The 21,518-nt window shown below is 39.1% G+C and overlaps 1 protein-coding gene across 6 annotated transcripts in view; it reads right to left on the bottom strand.

The window, feature by feature from the left end:
• The window catches only part of GPBP1L1 (GC-rich promoter binding protein 1 like 1), a 66,717-nt gene that overhangs the window by 11,013 nt on the left and 34,186 nt on the right, over window positions 1-21,518 (bottom strand). For all 6 annotated transcript variants that reach the window (XM_023727120.1, XM_004371795.3, XM_023727117.1 and 3 more), the window contains 4 exons: window positions 20,221-20,350; window positions 19,158-19,447; window positions 7,245-7,317; window positions 5,818-6,011 (listed from right to left, as the gene is read on the bottom strand). In XM_023727120.1, the coding sequence (XP_023582888.1) occupies window positions 5,818-6,011; window positions 7,245-7,317; window positions 19,158-19,447; window positions 20,221-20,350 (687 nt within the window). The remainder of the gene's footprint in view (window positions 1-5,817; window positions 6,012-7,244; window positions 7,318-19,157; window positions 19,448-20,220; window positions 20,351-21,518) is intronic.

Raw genomic sequence — 21,518 nt, 5'->3', positions numbered from 1 at the left:
GCTCACTCATTTATGCCAAGAAATTTGTTAGCCAGCTATCTGGCCAACCGACTAGAAGAGATTTATAGTTGTCCCCATTCCAAAGAACGGTGATCCAGCGAAATGCAGAAATTATCGAACAATATCTCAAACAATTAAAATTTAGCAGAAGATAATTAAAAAATGGTTGCAGCAGTACACTGACAAGGAACTGCCAGAAATTCAAGCCAGATTCAGAAGAGGACACGGAATGAGGGATATCACTGCTGATATCAGATGGATCCTGGCTGAAAACGGAGAATACGAGAAGGATGTTTACCTGTGTTTTATTGACCATGCAAAGGCATTTGACTGTGTGGATCATAACACATTATGGATAACACTGCGAAGAATGGGAATTCCAGAACACTTACTTGTGCTCATGCGGAACCTATACATAGAGGCAGCTGTTCAAAAGAACAACGGGATACTGCGTGGCTTAAAATCAGGAAAGGTGTGCGTGTCAGAGGTGTATCCTTTCCCCACACTTATTCAATCTGTATGCCTAGCAAATAATCCAATAAACTGGACTATATAAAGAACGTGGCATCAGGTTTGGAGGAGGACTCATTAACCACCTGCGATATGCAAAGGACACAACCTTGCTTGCCGACAGCAAAGAGGACTTGAAACACTGATGAAGATCAAAGACTACAGACTTCAGTATGATTACGCCTCATCATAAAACAAAAATCCTCACAACTGGACCAATAAGCAACATCACGATAAATGGGAGAAAATATTGAAGTTGTCAAGGATCTCATTTTACTTGGATCCACAATTAATGCCCATGGAAGCAGCAGTCAAGAAATCAAGTGACGTATCTATTATTGCACTAGGCAAATCTGCTGCAAAAGTCCTCTTTAAGGTGTTAAACAGCAAAGATGTCACTTTGAAGACTAAGTTGTTCCTGACTCAAGCCATGGTATTTCCAATCACCTCATGACATGTGAGAGTTGGAGAATGAATAAGGAAGACCGAAGAATTGATATCTTTTAATTATGGTGTTGGTGAAGAACACTGAATATACCATGCAGTGCCAGAAGAACAAACAAATATGTCTTGGAAAAAGTACAGCCACAATGATCCTTAGAAGAGAGGACAGCGAGACTTCATCTTATGTACTCTGGACATGTTATCAGGTGGGAGGAGTCCCTGGAGAAGGACATCATGCTTGGTAAAGTAGTGGGTCAGCTAAAAAGAGGAAGACCCTTAATGAAATGGACTGACACAGTGGCTGCAACAATGGGCTCAAACATAGCAATGATTGTAAAGTTGGTGCAGGAACAGGCAGTGTTTTGTTCTGTTGTACACAGGGTCGCTATGAGTCGGAACTGATTCCATGGTACCTGACAACACACATCCCAGGATTAGAGTGAGGATGAAATGACATACAGGCATGTATTGCTTAACGTCCACAGTATGTTCTGTTAAATGGGATGATATGCAATTTGGACATTGTGTGAACACTATATCATATACAGGAGAGAGGCGTGCAGGACGGTCACCAGGTGGCCTGGGACCCACGCCGCAGCTGCACCATGGGACTCTGAAAACTCTGGCTCTGCCAGAGGTCACTGCCTGGTTTCTAGGCCTGTCTGCCTTGGGCTCCCTTCTTTTCTGTGTGTCTGCCTTCCCTGCCCCACCTAATGCAGTTAAACTTCTCCAGCCCTGGCTGCCCCTCCTCCGCCTCCTCTCCTGGCCACCTTTCCTGCCACAGTCACAACCTGACTGCCTGGCAGCTGCCACTGTGGGAGGAGGGGCAGTGGGGCAGCAGCCTCAGCAGGGCATCCCCCTAGGCTGCTCCTGCAGAGTCTGTGCAGTCCCTGCCTGAGGTGAGCTCAGTGAGACAGGCCGCCAGGGATGGGTGCTGAGACTCTCTCCCCCTGTGGCCTTGAGGCCTGGACAGAGAGCTAGTGAGAGACAGATTGGATCTCTGTACTTAGCATAGTATGACCACTACATCCAGTTCTCCGATCAGGATTTCTGAACTCTATTATAATCTTATGGGAATAAGGATGTGTATGCAGTTGGATGCTGCCCAAACGGAGTGTCATGGATTGAACTGTGTCCCCCAAAATATCTGTCAACTTGGCTGGGTCTTGATTCCCAGTATTGTATAATTGTGTACCATTTTGTAATCTGATGTGATTTCCTTATGTGTTAAAAATTCAATCACTATGATCTAATAAAATGGATTAGTGACAGTTATACTGATGAGGTATACAAGATTGGACAGTGTCTTAAGCCAATCTCTTCTGAGATATAAAAGAGAGAAGCGAGCAGAAACACGTGGGAACCTCATGCGACCAAGAAAGCAGTACCGCAAGCAGAGTGCATCCTCTGGACCTGAGGTTCCTGTGCTGAGATGCTCCCAGACCAAGGGAAGACGGATGCATCACAAGGACCTTCCTCCAGAGCCGAGAGAGAGAAAGACTTCTCCTTGAGCTGATGCCTTGAATCTGGACTTGTAGCCTACTGGACTATGAGCGAATAAACTTCTCTTTGTTAAAGCCATCCACTTGTGGTATTTCTGTTACAGCAGCACTAGATGACTAAGACACAGAGGTTAAGCAATGCACACCTGTACTATATGTTAAGGTCTAGGAACATGGTAAGACGTCAATAAATGGTAGTTCCCTTTCCTCTGCCACTTCAAAACCCAGTTCAAACAAGACTTTGTCTATAAAGACTCTGACGATCCTTTGCAGGCAGAGTAGCACAATTTATCTTTTACATCAGTCTCTCCATTAGATATTGAATTCTCTGGTATTAGAAGCCATGTATTATTCTGTGCCTCTAGTGACACAGTGTTTAGTACAGACACTCAGCGCTCAATAACTATTGAACACTTGGATAAAATGAATGAATGGACAAACATCTGTCTATGAGACATCTTCTCCTTCCTCCAACATCTCACATTCAAGATACCAACAACCACTCATCAACTTTTGTTGAACATATGATCTTCTTTTCTTTTCCACTCCAGTGAATGGTTCTAGTTATCCCAGTTTCTCAGGGAAGAATGCTTAGTGTCCTCTGTTTCCTCCTCCATCTAATTTACTTCCCACCATCTGCCATCATCTTCTCTCTTCTCTGCCCATTGTCATCATCCCTGTTAAGGCTTTATTACCTTTTACAGGGACAATAAAAGCCTTTACAGTAGTTTTCCTAACTTCATTCTACCCCTGACTCAGTCCTACACAAGAAGGCTAAACTGATCTTAAGCTCTGGATTATGATTTTTATCGTCACTTCTTCACCCTCAAAAAAATCGTAAGATCCTTGAGGAGACAATGACATTTTCTTAGTCATTTTTGTAATCTCTATAGCCTAACAGAATGCTTGCAAGACATCTCAAATGAAGTAACACCTATAAAAGCTTTTTATGAACTTTAAGAAACAAAAGAAATAAGGTGTCCTGGTGTGTTGCTAAATATTGCTACCACATATTAGCACTTACTACATGCCAGATCTAAGTACTTCATAAAATTTTCTCATTTACTCTTCATAAAGTTCTTAAAAGGCAGGTTTTATCATTTCCATTTTACAGATGAAGAAACAACTGAGAAGTTAAGAAACTTGCCCAAGGGTATACTGTAAAGGGGTAAAATGGAATCTGTCTACTCCAAAGCCCTGCTCTTAACCTCCATGCTACACTCTTTTCCTTTCCCCTTCTACATCAGAGGAATAAGTGTCTTAAATTCTTCTGAAAGATAACTCCACTTGTCATTCAGTTTTATTCCCATTTATTTCTTCTTGGCCCATGACCTTTTAATTACCTTTTCTCTTTCCAGTATCTTTCAAGTTGTCCCCCAGAAATGCCTTTCCCTCCTCCTTTCACTTAATTTTACCGAAACCTATATACTATTTCCAGTTTCCCTTTTACTGTCAATCTCAAAGGTGCCACTACCTCCGCTTCCACCCACTTAATTCCATAATCCCCTGTAATCTTGTTTCAGCCCTACTTTACTCTCCTAATACCCCAACTCAGGTCACCAAAAACTTTACAATTGTTAATGTCAAAAGCCCTTTCTAATTTATTTTCCTCAACTTATCAACAGCAACTGACAAGTGCTGACAACACTCCTTGCTGTTTTAAATTAACCCTCCTCAATTTCTGTGATAGCATATTATTTTTTTCTATGCCTGAATTACAACCGCTCACTCCGATTTACTAGGTTGTCATTTTCTGTCTCGAAACAAGTATTTTTCCCAAATTTTCATTCACTATCCCTTAAACATAACTAGTCCCTTCTGGTTTCAGAACTTTTATTTGACTACCTATGATCTGCAACACCCTCCAGATTCTTTTCTGCCTATCTAAATCTGTGCCACCCTCCAAAGCCCAGTTCAAATTTTAATTTTTCTGTAAAACTTTCCCTGATGATCACAGTCTGAAACGATCTTACGCCTCTGAACTGTACAAATAAGTAATATTAATTTAGTTATTCCAAATCTGTTTGTGATTAAATCTGAGTCTTTAACTTTAGGATTTGTTATTGTTTCATAATAATCACCTGACAATCTATACTGTTACATCTTGTCATCTCAATTAGACTATCAGCTCATGGAGGGTCACAACTGAGAATTACCCTTCTCTGTATTGCTCATAAGCACCAAACACAGTGGAAAGTTCTCTGGTTTTTCTCCCAGTGACACAGTAAATTCTAATTATTTGTTCCTTACGGTGCCTGGAATTCAAACAATTCTTATGTGCTAATGTGAGGGTGGTAGGGATACAAAAAAGAAAAAGATATGAAACCTATCCCATCCTTAAGGAGGTTACAATCAAATGAAGAAACAAACAGATGCAATAAACTGTTGTAGTTATTGTGATAAGAGACACAGAGTGCTGTGCAATCATAGAGATATAAGGATTAATTCGATCTTTAGATGTATGGACTATAAAACTTCAAAGAGTGACATGAGCTTGAAGGTGACATGAGTTTGAGATGAATAATTCCCCAAATAAGAAAAAGAAGGGGCAGTAAGATGTAAAAGATAGTATGGAGTCAGAATCATTGCTAAGGAGTTCGGATATCGTATTATAAGATTTGGGGTTGGCAAATTACAACCCACAGGCTAAATAGGCTTTAGTCCTGTTTTTGTACAGCCCATGTGCTAAGAACAGATTTTACATTTTTAAAGGGTTGTTAAATTTAAAAAAAGGAAGAAAGAAAAAGAATATACAACAAAGACTGTGTGTGGCCAGTAAAGTCTAAAATATTTATTATCTGACCCTTAAAAACAAAAACAAAAGAAAAATAACTGACATCTGCTATAAATTGTTTGGAGCCACTGAAGGGACTTAGGAAGCGATATCCATAGTATGGCAGGTGGAAGTCATTCAAAGTTAATGTGGAAGATGAATATAGAGAGGAGGAAATAGAAGGGTACACTGCAATAACAAACACGAGATAACATGGGCCTAAACTAGAACAGCAGAGAGGGAATAACTGACAGGACTTTGTAACTGCTTGGCTGAGGGGAACCAGTACGAAAAAAAAGTCAAGGTATTCAGCTGAGGAATCAGATCAATGCTGATGTTATTCATGGAAATAGCAAATCCGTAGGAGCAGGTTTATGAGATGAAAGTAATGAGTCTGAGAGACTTGCTAAAAATCCAGTTGGTAGCAATAGAGAATGTAGAGACAGTGAAGTATATACATGTAGCAGATACCAAATGAGTATCTAGTGAATGACTCAACAGGAAAAAAGAAATTTACTACATTTTTTTCCCCCCTGATTTACTGAAACTCCTGTTTTACAAAGTTCTTATACTGATTCCAAATCATACCTTGGAAGGTGGTGGTGCAGGCTTAGGAACTAGGTTCTTATAAACACTTGGGACCATGGTTGATGATTTGTTCCCATTTGCATGGTGAGATCCTGGTGAAGTGAATGCAGCAGAGAAGGCAGCAGCAGGATCCTCTTTGGAAACTTTTTTGATAACCAGCATCTTGGAGGGTTGCTTGGCACTAGGTGGGTTTTCTGTGAAATAGAGTAGTGGAGAGACAAAACAATAGCAAGCCTGTTGGGTAACACAAAGCACAGTTCTATATGAAGGCCTCCCCTTCAATGAAAAGTTGACAGTCAAGACTGAGGGGCAAATATTTCCTGGTGAGTACTTAACCAATGCTCTCAAAAGTGACACTACTTGAGAACCGTAGGGAAGAAGCAGCATATGAAGTACTTCATACTGAACCCAAAAATCAGCCAGAAAACTCGAAGATGTTAGCAGTCCTTCAGGGGCACAGCATGTCTAATGTATGGTGTGATCAGTTAGGCATGGACCAAACAAGAAAATATCTGAGAGTAGCAGCTTGTATCAGCATGGGAATGGACAGAGATGAAGAAATTGGGGAAAGGAGCTTGACACAGGACCCTATGATGAGGCAAGCTGGAGCACAGCTATATACCATTAACAAGGGTAGAAAGTACAGTAAATCTAGTATTTAGATATATGATGCTAAAGCCTTCCCAACAAGATGCTGGGGCTACTGAACATGCCTGATGTAGGGACCAGAAGAGTCCAATTTCTAAATGCCAAAAATTCCAATGACACAGATTAGGTTTGGTTGACACAGACTGACAAATCTGTTAATGTTTTATAAGGACAGTTTTCCCAACATACCCATATAAACATGTACATATGTATATATGTTTTCCTTTTGCCCTATATAACAAACATCATTGGTAACTGTCAAAAAACATCCAACAATTGGAATCTGGTTGGAAAAAAGGGTACATTCACAGGATATGGTATTATATAACCATTAAAAGCACATGTTTGAAGAATAGTTAATAAAATGAAGGAATGATCAGGAAATATCACTATATAGTCCCACCATATATTTAGGAAATAAAAGTAACACATAAAATGCAATTTAATTGTTATAAGCTAATTAGCAATGTTAATTAAAAATTACTTTTTGTATCTATATATTATTCTCCTTTCACTTAAAATCTGCTTCCAAATTCAGGGATCTACAAGCTCTCAATAGCTCTACTACACTGATTCCTTTTCACCGGTACTTCAGGTAACCTGCAATACTTATAGCCACTTAGATTAGTGAAGAGCTAACAGGTGTTAAGTTACCTCAAGGAATAATGATATGAGAAAGAAACAAGAGATAAAGAAACAAAAAGATGAAGAATTTTTGCTCCTCTCCTTCGTGAGAAAAAATTTAAATTTGTGCCTTTAAAATGGCAAAATCTACCTACCCCACACTCCAGAAGGTGTCCCAACAGGTCTGCATGGCTGATTCTGTTTGCCAGCTTCCGGATTCAAAGAAGGCTAGGAAAAAAGGGATATTAATGGTTGATACAGAAAGCCACTCATTTTGGCTTTTTTTTTCTTTTTCAAAGCAACCATCACCAAAGGTATTAGCAGCATTTACTAATTTAAAGCTGTATTCAGAACTGCAACAAATAGGTAGAAGATGTTGAAATGCAAAATCAATAGGTCTTCTATTAATCTTAGGATCTCTTGGGTTCCATTTGTTTTAATAATGTAAGAGAGATTTTCTTTTTTATTAATAAACAGATACATACAGGATACATACACCAAATAAAGAGGCACAGAAAGTTGAATAACTAGGAGCAATTTTTTCAGATGTAAGGACAACAATCTGGTGAGGGGTGGTATTGACTGCCATTTCCAAGACTGCTTTAGAGCAGAGGCAGATCATGTGCCATATAAAGACAATTAAGAATAGTGCCTTCTTGTCCTTACTAGGGTCACAGCTGTAATAGAGAGATAAACTTGTGGATAAGTGTTATGGGTCCTATGATAAAAATTCACATTAGAGAAGAAGGAAGAGTACTAAGGAAGGAATGGCTGATTTCACTTGAAAGAGAAGTAGTATAAGGAAAGATTCATTAGGGGTGATGACTGAGAAGAGTCCTTAAAGATGAACTCCAAAACTGGAGAATGTGTGATTCCAGGAAGAGAAATCTCAACAAACATCAAGACAGGAAGAACAGAATATTCAGAGATCTACAAATAGTTCAGCTTGATTAATGCCAGAGAAGGACTATTCTGTGGAGAAAGAGAAGTCTGGGAAACTAGGCAAGGGCTAGATTGTGGAGTATCTTTTAGGCAGTCTGATTTTATCTTGCAGAAGTTCTAAAGATGGGGACCCATCTTTTTTTAATTGTGCTTTAAGTGAAGGTTTACAGTTCAAGTTAGTCTCTCATACAAAAATTTACACACACATTATTATGTGATCCTAGTTGCTCTCCCTATACTGTGACAGCACACTCCTCCTTCCACCCGATTTCCCGTGTCCATTCAACCAGTTCCTGTCCCTTTCTGCCTTCTCATCTCGCCTCCAGACAGGAGCTGCCCATTTAGTCTCATGTATCTACTTCAGCTAAGAACCCACTCTTCACGAGGATAATTTTATATTCCATAGTCCAGTCTAATCTCTGTCTGAAGAGTTGGACTCGAGAATGGTTTTGGTTTGGGGCTATCAGAGAGTTCGGGGGCCATGTCTTCCGGGGTCCCTTCAGTCTCAGTCAAACCATTAAGTCTGATCTCTTTACTAGAATTTGAGTTCTGCACCCCACTTTTCTCCTGCTCCATCCAGGACTCTCTGTTGTGTTTCCTATCAGGGCAGTCATTGGTGGTAGCTGGGCACCATCTAGTTCTTCTGGTCTTAGGCTGATGGGGGGGATCCATCTTTTATGTAGAGAGTTAAAATGATCCAGTCATCCTTTTAAAACGACCACTCTGGCAGCAGCTTGAAGAATGGATTTAAGGGGTTTAAATATCAACTGAGAGATGAGGAGATCAATTCCATAGTCCAAGAGAGTAATGGAGGCAACAGGAATAGAGAAAGACACAAAGGAAAAGATGGAGAAGTGTTAACACCAATAGACTGGGCTTAATAACCAACTGTATGCAGGGTGTAAGGATGGCACTGGTATCCAAGCCTAAACTTCACAACCTGGTAATAGAGTAGGAAAATGGCTATTCAGCACAACTGCCCATAGAACATTCAAACACAAAAACACGGAACACTCAAGAGTCTACTTCAGAGCTTCTGAATCAGAATTTCGAGGGGTTGGGGCCCCAGCAGATACACAGTTTTCAACCAGTCAAGGTTGAGAACCACTAGCATAAGAGAATAAGCACAGACACAAACTACCAACTCACTAAAGAAGGACAAACCAGTGCTAGAATACAACGAACAGAACAGATAAATGCACTTCTCTGGATGGAACAGTATAGGTAGAAGAAATCCCCATGGATAAAAGTTATGGTTGGTTTCTTGTTTTATTTTAATAGGCCTGTACTCTTAATCACATTCCATCTAGGTTTCTCAGAGATACTGCTCCTATTGATGTGATTATGTTCGATCTCCTTCCAGTGATTTTTAAAAACTTTCTAGAACTGTAAAATGTAACAGAAAACTGTATAAAACAGATGAACAGCTTAATGAATTTTAAGGCAAACATTCTTGTAACCACCACTCAGTTTTAAGAGAACATTACTGGCCAACCTAAAAACACACTACAAGTCTCATTCTAATACAAAAAATCCTTCTCCTCTGAAAATAACCACTATCCTAATTAATGCTGACAATTTCTTTTATCATCCAAGTCTCTCTCTTAACACTACAGTTTTGTCTTTTAATCTACAGGTTGTTTTTTAAAATCTTTATCTATAGTTTCCCACAATCTAGATTTTGCTGTTTGCATCTCCAAAATGTAACCTCTTTCTCTGACCTCTGTATTTACTGTAATTTTGGTAGCTGGTTCTAGAGGCTATAGGATTCTTTCTGGCAAGGCAGCTTCTTGGTGGTGGTGGTCTCTTCCATTAGGAGACACATAATGTCTGGTTGTCTTCTGTGATTTTGGCAGTACTGATGCTCAAAGCCTAAAACTATTAACTCATTACAAGGTGTAAAACAATGATCTTCTAACTTTATCATTCCTTCTTTATTAGCTATTATATTTTATTATTTATCACCTACGATACATAAAAAGCAGCATCCCCTCATTTATTATTTGGTAGATACAGTGATACAGTTCATGCAGAAAAGATACATGCTTGTTTCTTTCACCTTATTTACTAGTTTTCAAAACAATGATTGTTTCCTTATCATGAGAAATTTTTGTTGCATAGTGGTTAAGCAATCGACTGCTAACTAAAAGGTCGGCAGTTCGAACCCACAAGCTGCTCCTCGGGGGAGAGATGTGGCAGTCTGCTTCAGCAAAGATTACAGCCCTGAAACCCTATGGGACAGTTCTACTCTGTCCTACAGGGTCAGTATGAGTCGGAATTGACTCAACAGCCATGGGTTTTTGGTCTCCCTATCATACTCCAAAGGAAACCCTGGTGGTGTAGTGGTTAAGAGCTATGGCTGCTAAACAAAAGGTCGGCAGTTCGAATCCACCAGGCACGCCTCAGAAACTCTATGGGGCAGTTCTACTCTGTTCTACAGGGTCACTACAAGTCAGAATCAACTCAACAGCAACAGGTTTGGTTTGGTTTTTTATCATACTCCAAAGGTTGGTATCATTGTGAACTCAAAGATTTAACAGTTGATGTGATTCAATCTCTTGCAGTTACCCTTACTGATGCACAAACTGTCCCATTTTTGGCCAGTGGGAACCTCTTCAATTTGGCTTCTGAATCATTTTGATACAACCCTAGTAGTCTTTACTTTTTGCTATCTAGTATGACAAAATATCCCAGGCTCATAACGTAAATATCCTGTCCAGAAATGGAACCAGCCATTTCTCTAAGCCCTGATTTCTTTTAAAACAAACAGCATTTCAAGACCACAGTCTGGGTACTAGAAAATCTCACTGCTACTGGGTTGTCACTGTAGATCTTTTCAGTGGAAAAAGCCTGAAAATAAATAAACAAATGTGTGTGCGTGCATGTGTACACACACACATTTTCGAAGAAAATACCTCAGGATTTACTGATACTGCTAAGTCCAATCAATTACTTCTCTCTCACATCTGTATTTCCTTTCTCCTACACAAAGAATCCTGATTCTTTCGAGCACAAAAGATGCTAGAATATCGTATTAAATCACTTCATTCCATATTACATACAATAGTGAGTATGCCTATACTAATGCTGCACTGATATGATTACGGAAAAGTTAAATTTTTTGCACATGCAGATTCTCCCACTTGAAAACGCATGGAGAGGATATGGAAAAAATTGCTGAGTTATATGAACGTGCGCCAAGAATCTGATCAGGATATCTGATTTTCTTTCCCTTACAAGTCACTTGGTCATTTTGCCTGGATGACCAAAGGATATCTTTCTTTTTCTTTCAATTTCTGTATTTTGCCAGACTATGTCCCAGTGTTGGTCATTCTGGCTGCTCTTTCAGTCTGTAGTTTCAAATCTTATTACGTAGGAAAGTTTTCTTGAATTAACAGTTTTTCGTATTTGAGCTATTCTTTTCCTTTGGTCTTCTTTTTTGGGAGGACTTCTATTACGTATACAGCAGTACCTCAGGTATCCACGGGGGATTGGTTCCAGCACCCACTGTGGATACCAAAATCCGAGGGTGCGCAAGTCCCTTATATAAAATGGCACAGTATTTGCATATAACCTATGCACATTCTCCTCCTGTACACTTTGTCATCTCTAAATTACTTATAACACCTAATACAATGTAAATGCTATGTAAATAGTTGTTATACTGTATTGTTTAGGGAATAATGACAAGAAAGAAAAGTGGTTTTCTTCTCTCTCAAAATATTTTCGATCCGCGGTTGGTAGAACCCGCCAATGCAGAGCCCAAGAATAAGGAGGGCTGACTGTATACTGAATCTTTCTTTTTTTTTTTACCAAACATCTGTCCACATACCACTTTTCCTCAACTCTTTAACTTTTTAAATGTTTCTTCATCTTTTTTTCTTTTCATCTTCTAATACTCATAAAACATTAGTGTGTTTCTTCTTTAGTCTTCATCTGAAATCTTTCATTGCTTCCAATTTTTGCCTGAGTTTTAGCACCTTATTTCTGAATTTTTCTTATTCTATGTTATTCCTTCAAGTCGTACACCATTTTCTTAATGTGATTTAGTGAAGTTTTAAAATGGTAGGTAATAGTTTTTTTGTGGGCATGTTTTACTGGTGTGCTTCGTGTCTGTAATAATGTTAGTCTACTCCTTTTTTTAAATAGTAAGGTAGAAATTAATTTGACCTTGATTCTTTTATGTTGCTCATGTATACGTAATTTTTTGTAAATGTGGGGCAATGTAACTTTTCTCATCATGCTTGAGAGCTCCCTCTTCTGTTGTTTCCATGGAGTGTCAAAAATACGGTGGCTTACTTTCTGAGATATCCTGGTTGTTTCCCTCCCCAGCTTTTACGTGAGTATTCTCTTTCTTTTGTCTCTATTGTCTCTGTCCCTGTGCAGTTCAATCTGGATTCTATTTCCAACAGTTTGTCCTCAGTATGGGGCTTTGTTTTGGAAGGAAATATTGGCTGGTTAGTATGAACAACGATAGGGCCCTGTGCTGGTTATCAATTTTTTATCTCTTAGTTCCAAATTCATCCTTTCTGCCTGTTCTCTGTAATGTATCTGGGCACTTAAAATTTTTTCCTGTGCCAGCTGGCATGTTAACTTTTGTCAGTACAGGGCACTGGAGAGACTTTTGCTTCCTGTTCCAGTGTGTTTGCTCCACAGCTTTCCCCAGCACCGCACTTGAGTGGTTCTGTAGCTGAGTGACAACTTACATGAACAGTTTTTCCAGGCACTGTAAGGGTGGATTTCCATTAAGTTCTGGAGAGTAGATTTCCAGCATGCTTCCCTGGAGATGCACCTCAGCCACTGTTTTCCCATTCAGTGAGCCACAACTAAGCCCTCTCCAACAAGGTCTAGATTTCAGCCCTGGGGTCACTGTGGGGGGTAGGGGGAAGAGGAAGGAGATGAGGCCCTCTATCTTAGTCCTAGGGGTAGTGGCTGCTCCTTGTATCTGCTATCTCTGTATTCTTTAGTATTTACTTCTTACTAGCCAATCCCTCATTACACCAACCCTGTTACAGTTAATTCTTTATGGTAACTTCCCCTGTTCATACTACTGAGTAATTTCCCTCTTCTGATTGATTCAGTCAGAGCCTTCACATCTTACCTCCCCTCCCCTCAAACCTCCGTACTAAGCAGATACTGGATTATGGAAAACTACTCACAATCACTAGCTGCTATTTTCAAATGTGAAGTCCCTCGGTGGTGCAAACAGTTAAGTATTTGACTAGCCAAAAGGATGGCAGTTCGAACCCACCCTGCGGCTCTGTGGGAGAAAGATCTGGCCACCTGCCCCCGTAAAGACTACAGCCTAGAAAACCCTATGGGGGCAGTTCTACTCTGTCACATTGGTGTTGCTATGAGTTGGAATCAACTTGAGAGCACCTAACAAACAATAACAACAGCAGCTGAAAAGCTGGTGGTTCAAACCCACCTATAGGTGCCTCAGAAGACATGGCCCTCCAAATCCCCGTTAACCCAGAACTAAAACTACTCCGGAAGCCAACTCTTCAGACAAAGAACAGACTGGACTATAAGACACAAAATGATACTCGTGAACAGTATGCTTCTTAGTTCAAGTAAACACATGACACTAAATGGGCAGCTCCTGTCCAAAGGCGAGATGAGAAGGCAGAAAGGGATTAGGAGCTGGCTGAATGGACACGGGAAATCTGGGGTGGAAAGGAGGAATGTGTGGTTACATTTTAGGATAGCAACTAGGGTCACATAACAATGCTTGTATAAACGTTTGTATGAGAAACTAACTTAAGCTATAAACTTTCACCTAAAGCACAATTTAAAAAAAAAAAAAAAAAGAATGTATATAGTTTTAGATTAAAAAAAAGACGATAGGCCTGGCTATCTGCTTCAAAAGGTCACAGCCTGCACACTCTGCACACACAGGGTCGCCACAAGTTGGAATCCACTTGACGGCAACTAACAGCAACATTCTCAAATGAGCCCTCTAAGCTTTCAAAAATAATTGTTGGCTACTTTGGGACTCCTGGGGCTATCAGATGCCCTGTTGCTTCCCTTCAATTTCTCCAGCTTGTATTTTGAGGTTTGCTGGGATACCTCACTTGGTTTTGTTGAAGATGTTGTCCATGGGTTTTAGGTTCCTCAATCCTAGTTGCTTTTTCTTATTTATTACTTTGAAATACTTTTGGACTTACAAAAATGCTGCAAAAACAGTACAAAGAATTCTTGTACACCCTCATTTAATCCTCATGTAACAATTTTATCACATTTGTTTCATCATTCTATTTTGTCTGAACCATTTGCAAGTTAAGTTCAAGGACATGAAGCCAATTTATTCCTAAATACTTCATTATGTGTTTCCTTAAAAGGACACTGTCCTACATCACCACATTACAATGATAAAAACTGGAAAATTAACAATACATTAAGCTAAAACTGTTATTCAAATATCAACAACTGTCCCCACTGATGTCTTTTATAGCAACAGAAAGTTTTTAAAAAATTGTTTTCCCTCATCTAGTAGCCATTGTTTTTTGCCCAGGACCTTGACATCTGAGCACAGGACAGTTCTTTTGTAGACTCTTTTGTAGAAACCTCAATATGAGTTAGTTTCATGTTTCCTCAAAATTAGATTCAGGCATTTTTGGGCAGGAATATCACAGAAGTATTAGATCTTTCTCTGTGCATAACATCAGGAGGCTGTTTGTCCCACTGCTGGAGATGTTAACCTTTATTTTTATTAAGTAAAATGTACACACAGTGAAATTCATAAATACTAAGTATACCATACCATTCTACAAGTTTTGAAAAATGCATATACCTGACAAATCTCTATGAAGATAAAGAACATCTCCATCATTATAAAAGCCCTGGTGGTGCAGTGATTAAGAGCTTGACTGTTAACCAAAAAGTTGGCAGTCTGAATCCACCAGCCACTTCTTGGAAACCCTGCAGGGCAATTCTACTCTGTCCTATAGGGTCGCTACGTGTCGGAATTGAGTTGACGGCAATGAGCTTTTAGGTGCGGGTATGTATACACAGTTTTTCCAGCACCATTTCTTAAAAACATATTCCTTTCTCCACTGGTTTTTAAGGCCTCTGTCGAAAATCAAACGGCCATTTAAGTACAGGTTTATCTGGGGCTCTCTTTTCTGCTCCACTATCTATCCTTATACTAATACCACATCGTCTTGATTATTGTAGCTTTATAAAGTCTTCAGGTCAGGTAGTATAAGTCTCCAACTTTGTTCTTTTTCAAGATTGTTTTGGACATTACGGGTCTTTTGCATTTAAATATAAATTTTACAATCACTTTGTCAATTCCTCTAAGAAAGTATGCTGCTGACATTCTGACTGAGATTGTGCTGAATCTATAGACCAAATGGGGAAAACGAATGTCCTAACAATATTGAGTCTTCCAATTAAAAAACACAGTATCTCTCTCCTTTTATTTAGATCTTCTGTAATTTTTTTCCAGCACTATTTTGCGGTTCAATACAGAGGTCTTTCACATCTTTTATTAAAATTTATTCCTCAGCATTAAGATTTTATTACAAAAGACATTTTTAGAACTTCACTTCCTAATTGTTTATTGTTAATATATAAAATACGGTTGATATTTTTATATATATTAACCTTGTATCCTGAAACTCTGCAATTGTTTTGTAGAGTCCTAGTATCCTGAAACTCTGCAATTGTTTTGTAGAGTCCTATGGATCTTCTACATAAACAATCATGTTATCTGCAAATAGAAAGTTTTAGTTCTTCCTTTTAATTTGTATGCATTTTATTTCTTTTTCTTGCCATACTGTGCTTGTTAGGACCTCCAGTACAACGCTAAACATAAGTGAACATTGCTCCTGATATTAAAGGAAGCCCTACTTTTATTACAGAATTTGAGGAAGATTCAAAAGTTATGGCATCACTGCTGCCATCCTCAGAACCCCTTCTTTCCACTCACTTTTTACCCCTCAGGTTTCAAATCTCAATCCTAGAATTCTACGCCCTCAAACCTGGCTCCTCTCTCCAAAAAACAGCATGCTACTGATCAGCAACTCACTAACCCTTCGAACTAAGCCACTGTCACTTCTGAAAGTGACATTTCAAAGGTCACCCCAAACACCAAATTCAAAGCTCTCTCCCACATTTAATAACAGCTACTATTTAAAAGGGGCAATGGTGGTTCAGTGATAGAATTCTCGCTTTCCATGCAAGAGGCCCAGATTTGATTCCTGGCCAATGTACCTCAAGCACAGCCACCACTAGTCTGTCAATGGAGGATTATTTGTTGCTGTGAAGCAGAACAGGTTTCAGTGGAGCTTCGAGACTAAGACAGACTAGGAAGAAATGCCTGGTGATCTACTTCCAAAACAAATCAGCCAACGAAAATACTATGGATCACAATGGTGTGATCCCATTGTGCATGAGATGGGGTTGCCATGAGTTGGGGGCTGACTCAATGGCAGACAACAACAACAACCATTTAAAAACCCACTATGTGTCAAGGTGTGTGCTAAATGCTTCACATACATTGTTCAACATATAAGATCTTTAATCCTTACTACAATGCTGAAAGGAACATATTATCTCTACCTAGCAACGCAGGGAAAATGATAGTTAACTTGACCATGGTAACAATACAGGACTGTTAATTACATTAAACTACTATTACTTTAATACAAAAGTAAGTTTCTAATTACACACAGTTTGCTGTTGTAGTTGTTAGGTGCCACTGAGTCAGTTCCGACTTACAGAGACACTATGTACAACAGAACACTGCCCGGTCCTGTGCCATCCTCACAATCACTGTTATGTTTGAGCCCATCATTGCGGCAACTGTGTCAATCCATCTCATTGAGGTCTTCCTCTTTTTCGTTGACCCTCCACTTTACCAAGTATGATGACCTTTCTCCAGGGACTGGCCCCTCCTGATAACATGTCCTGAGTATGTGAGACAAAGTCTTGCCATCCTCACTTCTAAGGATCATCCTGGCTGTACTTCTTCCAAGACAGATTTATTCGTTCTTCTGGCAGTCCAGTCAATATTCTTCTCCAACAGCATAATTCAAAGGCATCTATTCTTCGGTCTTCCTTATTCATTGCCCAGCTTTTGCATGCGTATGAGGCAAATGAAAATACCATGGCTTGGGTCAGGTGCACCTTAGCCCTCAAAGTGACATGTTTGCTTTTTAACACTTTAAAGAAGTCTTTTGCAGCAGATTTACCCAGTGCAATATTTAGTATTTAGTAAACAATGTTTAGTATAGAAAAAATATAGAAAACCTACTGTATACAATTAGCACAAATACCTTTGTGATTTTTGACTGATTACTCCTTCTTGATATACCCCTTTCTCCTTCTTCAACTAATCACTTCTCAGTCCCCCTTACTGCTATTCCACAGTTTCTGCTGTAGGTCTCCTCCCTTCCTACTAATGTATTACTCTCCCTGGGCAATTCCATACATCTACAAACCTCAACTGTTATCTCTATTTCCAAGTGCACATCTCTAGATCTCACTCATCTCTTTTGTACCAAGAATTAATTATCTTCTCTTGCCAATCCTGCTCCTTCTGTTTTCCCTTTTCAAGTTAACTGCATACCACTCATCAAGTCATTTTGGGTAGAAACCTTATTTTTGACTCTTCCTTCTCCAGTTACAATACCTCGGTTGCCAATCCTTTAGATGTAGCCTCCAAAACAAGGTCTTTTATAACCTAAATGTCCATTAACAGGAAAATGAATAAATAAACTTAGTATATTCACATAACAGAGTATTTACTACACAGTAGTGACAATTAAAGATTTGGAGCAGGGTTTTTCAACCATGGCACTACTGACCATTTTGGACCAGATTAATTCTTTCTTGTGGGGGCTATCGTGTACATTGTAGGATGTTCAGCAACATCCCGGGCCTCTACCCACTAGACAGCAAGTAGTATGCACTATCTTTAGTTCTGACAACCAAAATGTCTTCAGATATGGCCAAATGTCCCATGGGAGACAAACCTGCCCCTGGTTGAGACCCACTGATTTAGAACTGTATGTATCAACACAGATAAATGTGAAACAATTTTAAGCAGACAAAAAATTACAATACGATAGATACTATTCCCAAAAAGCTCAAAACATGCAGTATACTATATAATGTTTATGGATACACATACATATAACGGAAGTTTATCAAAAACACACACGAGGATGATAAAGCACTGAAATCAAGATGGTGATAATCTCTAGAGGAAAGTGAGAAGAACAGGATTAATGAATGCTTTATCACATCTGTAATAACTTGCCTCTTTTGTAAAAGAATGGTCTACAGCATATTTGGCAAAATATCAATATTTCACAAAGCTAGGTGATGTGTATACGTGACAGTTTTTCTCAATACTTTTCTGTACACTTAAAAAACATATTTTTTAAAAAGACAACAACACAAATGCAAGATAAAATGGCCCTTACTGGTCTTGTTCAGATTTGATCTGACAGCAAACTTTCTTTTAAATCACTTAGCAGGTGAAGACAATACTTTAACATTTTGCTTCCCTTTGCCAATTCATTTCCCCTGGGAAAGCCACAGGACTGATAACGGAGCTTCTAATCAAACAATGTCAACAAGCAGTATAGTACCTAGTTTAAAAGGTAATCTTAAAAACTCAACTTTTGGTTTAGAGGCCAAAAGGAATGTAATTCAACATATATTAGCATCAACTTTTACTAAACACAGGCCACAGTTAATATATGCCCAACTGCACACTTATAACTTAACACAATCACTTTATACATTAGAGGGCAAAACCAAGAAAAGGAAACATTTATGGTAGTTGGAAAAAGACAATTTATAATGTGTGAGATGACATTTTTATATAATTACAGTTGAATGCTGAACCTTATGACAAACTTAAGGGAAGCTGATTTTTTTTTTATTCTAAAGGCATAAAGATGAAAAACGTACTAAGATATGCTACAAGTTACAAAGGAATCTTGGTCATCATCTTTGTATTAGTCACCTCCTTCACTCTAAAAACAATGAAAATCTAAACCTTAGGAATTTCTTTTTCTGTAATTGTTAAACTTTTCTCATTACTAACAAGGTTTTGTCTTTGAGACATTATCTGTTGGGTTTTAATTACACATCCAAAGCTTCATACTTACAAAATCTTCCTCTTCAAACTGCAACTTTTCCACCTTATCTTCTTTTTTTTCTTCCCTAATCTCTAAAGGTGGTTTTTCCTGAAAGGCAGAGCCTTTCCGGGAGTGGAAGCTGCCATTCCAGTGGCGATGGTTCCCTGTGCCACCCCCACTACGCTGGCTCATGCCATCATGACCCCGGGAAGAGCCATGCCAACCAGACGGGTTCCCTGTGATTCCAGCGTATGCTCCTCCCTTAGAGACACCAGAGTCCACAGAATCGTGACGGAACAGGGAGGGCTGGTGCCAGGAATCTAGAATAGTATGGAAAAGTAACATATTAGATTGTTTTCTTCCTGGACATTCAGACACAAGTGAGCCAGATGCCTCCAGATCTGGTTTACAGTACTGCCCAAAGGCCCTTCGGAGGATCTTTTCAATAAAAGACGAAGTCCACACAGAGTCACAAAATACATCTTTTCTTTCTAAGGTAATTTCTATGTGAGTTCAACTAAATAAATGAGTAATGAGTAAATGAGATGTTACACCCAGAAAGCCAAGGTAGGTGGGTAATAACTAATGGAGTTTTTAATTAAGAATTATGTTCACAAAAGATCATATTTCAAAATTATGGACACGCACACCCAGCCTCCACCATCCATCAGTTTGTCATACTGTGGTGACTTGTGTGCTGCTATGACACTGGAAGCTGTGCCACCAATATAGGGTCACCTATATTGGACAGGTTCCAGTAAAGCTTCCAGACTAAGAGTAGGAAGAAAGGCCTGGCAATCTACTCCCAAAACTTAGCCAATGAAAACTATGGATTATGCAAGAATACTTCTGATATAGTGCTGAAAGACGAGCCTTTTAGGTTAGAAGGCACTCAAAATACACAATGGCCCCAACAACAGACTCAAGCATACCAAGGATCAGGAAGACGGTGCAGGACTAGGCAATGTTTCCTTCAGTTGTATGTAGGGTCACCATGAGTCGAAGCTAACTCGATGGCAACTAATAACAAACCCCCAGCCTAGGTGCGTTCTGAGTAGCTTAAATGTAGTCATCATAGTTGGGCATAGCTCACCTCCTGTAGTTCTAAGGGGTCCATTGTTGAAAAAGCCATCAGAGGAATTATGTCGACGACGGCTCACTCCAAATCTACCCTCCCCTCGGGATAGGTGCTCTCCGTGTTTTTCAAAGGTAGCTGCAGGTGACTAAGATGATAAAGCATAAAGAGACAAACAGGTAAGTAGATATTAAGTCTCTTTCAGTATCTTATTAGGTTTTCCATCAGGCTTTTAGGAAACAACTAATAATGGTGGCAGAAATCCCTATGGGCCACAATAAGAGCACAAAGAGCCTCTGAGTTAATTTAGATAAATCCTATGTTACACAGTCAATCATTAACTCACTTCCTTTATCCCAGAAAGTGAGAAAAATCAGCCACTTCAATTGCTTACATGAGAAAGGGCGGGTGGGGGGGGACTCCAAATAAACCTGTCAAAATCCATAAAGAATAAGCCCCCAAATTTAACATTTTAAAATATTAACCTTGCAAAAGGAAAGAAAAATCAAAACACTTCAAATAAAAATCCTAAACAGCTTTATTATTCTTGTAAATGATTTTACAATTGGGAAGAAAACCCAAACCCAGTGCCGTCAAGTGGATTTTGACTCATAGCAACCCTACAGGACAGAGTAGAACTGCCTCACAGAGTTTCCAAGCCTGTAATCCTTACTAAAGCAGACTGCCACATCTTTCTCCCATGGAGCAGCTGGCAGGTTCGAACGCCAACCTATCGATTAGCAGTCAAGTACTTAACTACTGCACCACCAGGGCTCCTTCCTGGAAGAAAACAATGGGGTAAAACCCACAGTGGTAGGCCATTAGCAACCATAAAATTTTATAAACCGCTTATTTCCAAACATTATTCAATACTCAATAACAATATTATAATTTGAGCATCATCTTCATTTTACCCATTTACACACAAGGAAAGACGTAAGGGAGAATACGTAGTCATTTAGATTACATAACTGAAAGGAAGTTGTTTGAGAAGTTCTGTGATAGATGAGTTCTAATGTCCCTTTCTATTCTACAGAATTTTATTCTGTGACATTCTCTAGTCTAAAATGATAGAGACCAAAGTCTATAAAGCCATGAAAAAATATGTTATGCTGACAAGGGCTTACAGGAAAACTACAGGTTGGAACACAGATATTTTTACATTCTTTTTCTTAGAATCAGTATCCTCACCAACACTTGGTATTGTCAAGTCTTTTTTCTTTTAACCACTCTATTGGGTTACAAAGATTTTCTTCTGTGTTCTTCTAGAAGTTTTACAGTTCCTGCTTTTTAATTCAGGTTATGATCTATTTCAA

The sequence above is a fragment of the Trichechus manatus genome, unplaced genomic scaffold, assembly GCF_000243295.1.
Source record: "Trichechus manatus latirostris isolate Lorelei unplaced genomic scaffold, TriManLat1.0 scaffold00015, whole genome shotgun sequence".
NCBI lineage: Eukaryota > Metazoa > Chordata > Mammalia > Sirenia > Trichechidae > Trichechus > Trichechus manatus.
The sequence above is the reverse complement of the archived record's forward strand: the minus strand, read 5'-3'. Positions and strand labels throughout refer to the sequence as shown.